Raw genomic sequence first — 4,259 nt, 5'->3', positions numbered from 1 at the left:
CATCTTAATGCAGTTTACAGCTAAAACACCCACACAGAGCGTCTTTGGTGCCATATATCAACATTTTTACTTGTGACATAGGAGTGTTAGGTTAGGAGTGTTCTTTATGATACATAATTACATTTATAACCTTCTGTAGGAATGTTCTCATTTAAGTCAGTAGCAAAAAATTACTAAAAACGCTTAAAAATGCATGCAAATAACTGCTGGTGGGTGAAACCTAGTAAAGCTAGAACTTGGAATATATAACATTCCAATATACGTTTGTCTTTTTAGATTGTGTTGTTTAAACGGCAGTGGAAAAGTTCGTGACAGAGTACGTGTAGCTTTTTTATATCACTTGTAAACATGTCAGGTAAGTGGAGCGAATTATCGATACAAAACCCAGCGCTAAAGAAGAAACGAGAATTTCAACATTTACTAAAAAAAGAAATATGTTGAATGTTTACATTAATTACTAGAAGGAGGAAAAGGTCGATTTTTATGGAATGGAGTTTGTGTTACTTTTCTTAACCTGTTTAGCAGGTAAGACAATTTGTCATATTTAAGGGAAATAATAGAAAGTTTTACATTTATATTCATTTATTTTACCTCGACTGTAAATACGGGTGAGATCGAAGCGGATATGAATCACTCTCGATCCCTTTTCAAGGGTAATAACTCTGTACCTGCGTTATTAGTTGAATTTATTTTGTTTAACAAATATCTGTTCTACTAGATAGTCATACATTGATATTTACCATTGAAAATGATATATGACAAAAAAAAGTCATAAATAGTGAATTCAAAATTCAGTTGAATTTATTTTTGTTTAACAAATATCTTTTCAAGTAGATAGTCATACATTGATATTTACCATTGAAAGTGATAAATAACAAAAAGTCATAAATGGTGAATTCAAAATAAACGTTTAAATGATTAAACATTACATTTTACGTGGGATTTTTTTCAGGATCAGTTTTTTCGGCATGTCCACCTGGACTCTGCAGCCTAGACGAAATGAGTTTCTTTCTAAATGAAAACTGTGATATCAAGGCTGACACAGAGTGTGACATAAATGTCAACTGTAATGGAGATGGGAAATGCTTCTTTGACCAGTACACGAAAAACATCACGTGCATCTGCTCTGAGAAAAGAATTGGGGACATGTGTCAGTACAATTATATTACATTAGGGATGCCTTGTTCTTCTAACCTTGATTGCCATAGTGGTGTTTGCATAGTTGCCGGACCTGTGGATAATAGGACAAATGATTGTGATTGTCATTTCGGTTCTAAAGGAGCAAGATGCGAAATAATAGATAGAAAATACCTTTCAGAAAGTTGGGAATGCGAAAATGAAGCCAGGGCATATATTCAAGGACAATACCTTGGGTGCTCATGCAAATGTGGTACTATTGGCCAGTTCTGCGAGGAAATGGACAAACGCGCTCCTTATTACTTCAGCTGTGATAGTCGACTTTGTAAAAGGGGTGAGTGCGTACAATTCATTGGCGGTTGGCCTAACTATATTAGCTATGGCTGTAAATGTCCAAATGGTTTCGTGGGTACATTTTGCCAGTATCCAAATACAACGGAAATGCCACCACGAAAACCATCTAGGAGTCAGTGTCCGAGTATGGGAAAGCATCCAGTTTGTAAAAATGGAGGTTCTTGTTATGTAAATAATAAAGATGGAAAATATGCTTGTGAGTGTCCATGTGGATTTCATGGTGATTTTTGCTAATTTAGTGTCTATATTACAAGTGATACATACAAAGACCCTTGCAAAACAACTGCCCAAGTTTGCCAAAATGGAGGCGAGTGTTATATCAATGCCACTGCATGTAGAGCCATGTGTAAATGCTGGGGGAGGTTCATCGGTGATCGTTGTCAGAGAAACTGTGGTCCCTATAGGGGCTGTGCTAATAAAAACTGTGGACGTTTGTTTGATTGTGTGGAGGACGAATGTGGGAATCCTAAGTGTGTTAAAAATGAGAACTATGGTAAAGACTTAGATAAACGTTTAAATACTGCCGAAGCACTTGGAATAGCATTTGCTGTGATCGTTATTGCATCATTATTAACTGTATTTGTGTGTTATATAAACAATAAAAGAAGAAGAAAACATCGAGAGAGAATAGCACAGAATATATGTACAGAACAGCAGAGGGTTTCACATTTGACTATGCAACGAATGAATCAACATATCAATAACAATTACGTCCAAACATCAGATAACGCAATCTATACTGTTACAGGAGGAGGAAACGCTATACGAATCAATGGCGCACACAACGGTTATCAACCTGAGACTAGGTCAACACCAACACACACTTCTGATGCTCAGACCAGACAAAGCATAGAGCAGTTAAATGCAAACAATAACATGAATACATCACAGAATTCCACTCATACTGAAAGTAATAATGATCCGCCAAGTTATGAAGAAGTATGCCAACCACCGCCGACATATTCTGATGTTTTGCGAAGTATGCCTTAATCAGAGCATTAATTTAGCAAAGACTTGTCTTTCAAAAGTTATAGTATCCATATGTTCGTTGTTCATGGCGTGTCTGTGATATTGAGATTTTGTTGAGGGAAAATTGTTTTAAAACGGTTTGTACGAGTCTAATTAAACACTGTAATAAAACAGATTATGAATAACGAAGCCAGACCTCTACTCTATTATTTGATGTACACTAATGTGGATTTGAGATGCCTATTTGTACTCCTATTATTTTGGTATCATTTCAAAGGGTGATATGAATGGAAAGGGCTTATGTAAAGGGTATGCTCACCAAAATATTACAAACAAGCGTTTTTAGACTGTAAAGATTTAAAAACAGTCCATTTCACGTCCGATTTCTCTTGAAATAAATATAAAAAAATCAAACAGCCATTACTTTATTAATTATGTATTTCGGAAAATATCTTTGTCATCTATGTAATCAGTAACCTTTGCCCTAAATTATAACGCGTCACCATTCAAAATTTTTGTTAATGCATCGATGAAAAGACTTATGTATGTGTGCATTGAATATTGATATGCATGTATTCATTGTTTACTCTTGAGTTAATATTGTCATATTTTCCTTTTCATGTATTTTACTTCAATCATCTTTTTTTCCCAAATTGTTTGAAAATTATTGATTTACATTTGTGTATATACTTATACTCAGATGTAATGTATATAATCTAAAACTTAAGAGCTGGGTTTATGATTAAATCAAACGAACATCATAACCTGGTACTGGTCTAACGTTCTGACTTAAGCACTTAAGGTCATTTTAAATATGCCCATGTGCATGTAAATTGTAAATACATTAATGATTCCGAGCATATAGTGTAAAGCATTCGAGCACCCCAGGAGTCATGTTAATGATGTTCAATTTAAAGTGGTTGTAATGGTTAATTCATTTCATTTCATTTGTTGATGTCTTAACTGTCTTGAAAATAGTTGCAACTTCGTTAAACTCAGTTCTATTTATAAAAATAGAGTTATTACCTCATTGTATCTGAATAAATAACACTAAGTGACCTTTCTGCTCCATAAATAGTGTTTATGTTCTTACACCCAGCTGTATTTGGGTAAACAGTACGTGTGTTTATCTGTGTATACTTTTACATCATGAATATAAACTGTGTGCAATTATCCGAAAATAAGTTTATACATTTTGAAATAGATGTTTAGAATTACGTTTTCTGTCGAAATAAATACTGTAAAACCTGAACGTATGGTGTTCTTTTGGTCATTGATTTTACTTATTAGTAATGAGGGAGCAAGTACTTTTCAAAAGATATTATCTTGTATTGCCTCACCAAGAATCAACAGATAAAAACGACAAAATAAAAAGTACATTTAGTGTCCCAATCACCGCCGCTTTCGGTTAAAGTACCTGTTTAATGTTTAAAATATAAAATTATGCTTATTTGGGGTTACGTTTTAAACGAAATATTTTTTGGTTTAACCTGAGTTGTATACCCTACTGGCTTGAAAGCTGCACTCTCACAGATTTACCTTTTTTTTTACATTTTTTTTGTCTTAGAAAGAGCACATCTGCAAACCAATGATAAAAGATTGCTGACAGAATATTAGATCCCGGATTTTCATATTTCCGTTCGAAAAATAATGTTTTATGGCTTAAACCGTTATTAACGGTCATCAGCAAGCAAATGTCTGTTACTAACGGTTTAAGAAAAAAATAATGCATAAAACATCAATTTGTGAACTTAAATATTAAAATCTGCGATCTAATGTTTTGTCAGCATTCTTGTATA

The 4,259-nt window shown here is 33.8% G+C and overlaps 1 protein-coding gene across 2 annotated transcripts; it reads left to right on the top strand.

Moving 5' to 3' along the window:
* The first annotated feature begins 369 nt into the window (after nt 1-369).
* Nucleotides 370-3,712, top strand: LOC128208765 (neurogenic locus notch homolog protein 2-like). Of its 2 annotated transcripts, XM_052912347.1 has the most exons (3): nt 370-525; nt 953-1,471; nt 2,240-3,712. In XM_052912347.1, exons 1-3 carry the CDS (start codon nt 489-491, stop codon nt 2,479-2,481), a joined length of 798 nt encoding a protein of 265 aa, XP_052768307.1. In that variant the 5' UTR covers nt 370-488; the 3' UTR covers nt 2,482-3,712. The 2 variants fall into 2 exon arrangements, with proteins under 2 accessions (XP_052768307.1, XP_052768306.1); XM_052912346.1 differs by having other exon boundaries at nt 953-2,382.
* The last annotated feature ends 547 nt before the right edge of the window (nt 3,713-4,259 follow it).

This window comes from Mya arenaria, chromosome 11 (assembly GCF_026914265.1).
Source record: "Mya arenaria isolate MELC-2E11 chromosome 11, ASM2691426v1".
NCBI classification, from domain to species: Eukaryota; Metazoa; Mollusca; class Bivalvia; order Myida; family Myidae; genus Mya; species Mya arenaria.
Note: the sequence above shows the minus strand (reverse complement) of the source record. Positions and strands in the feature narration are given on the sequence as shown.

Bases quoted from the DNA above. Each gene is read 5' to 3' on its own strand.
- LOC128208765 (XM_052912346.1), top strand. From the start codon at position 489: ATGGAGTTTGTGTTACTTTTCTTAACCTGTTTAGCAG. The intron at 526-952 runs GTAAGACAATTT...GATTTTTTTCAG, and splicing joins TTTCTTAACCTGTTTAGCAG to GATCAGTTTTTTCGGCATGT.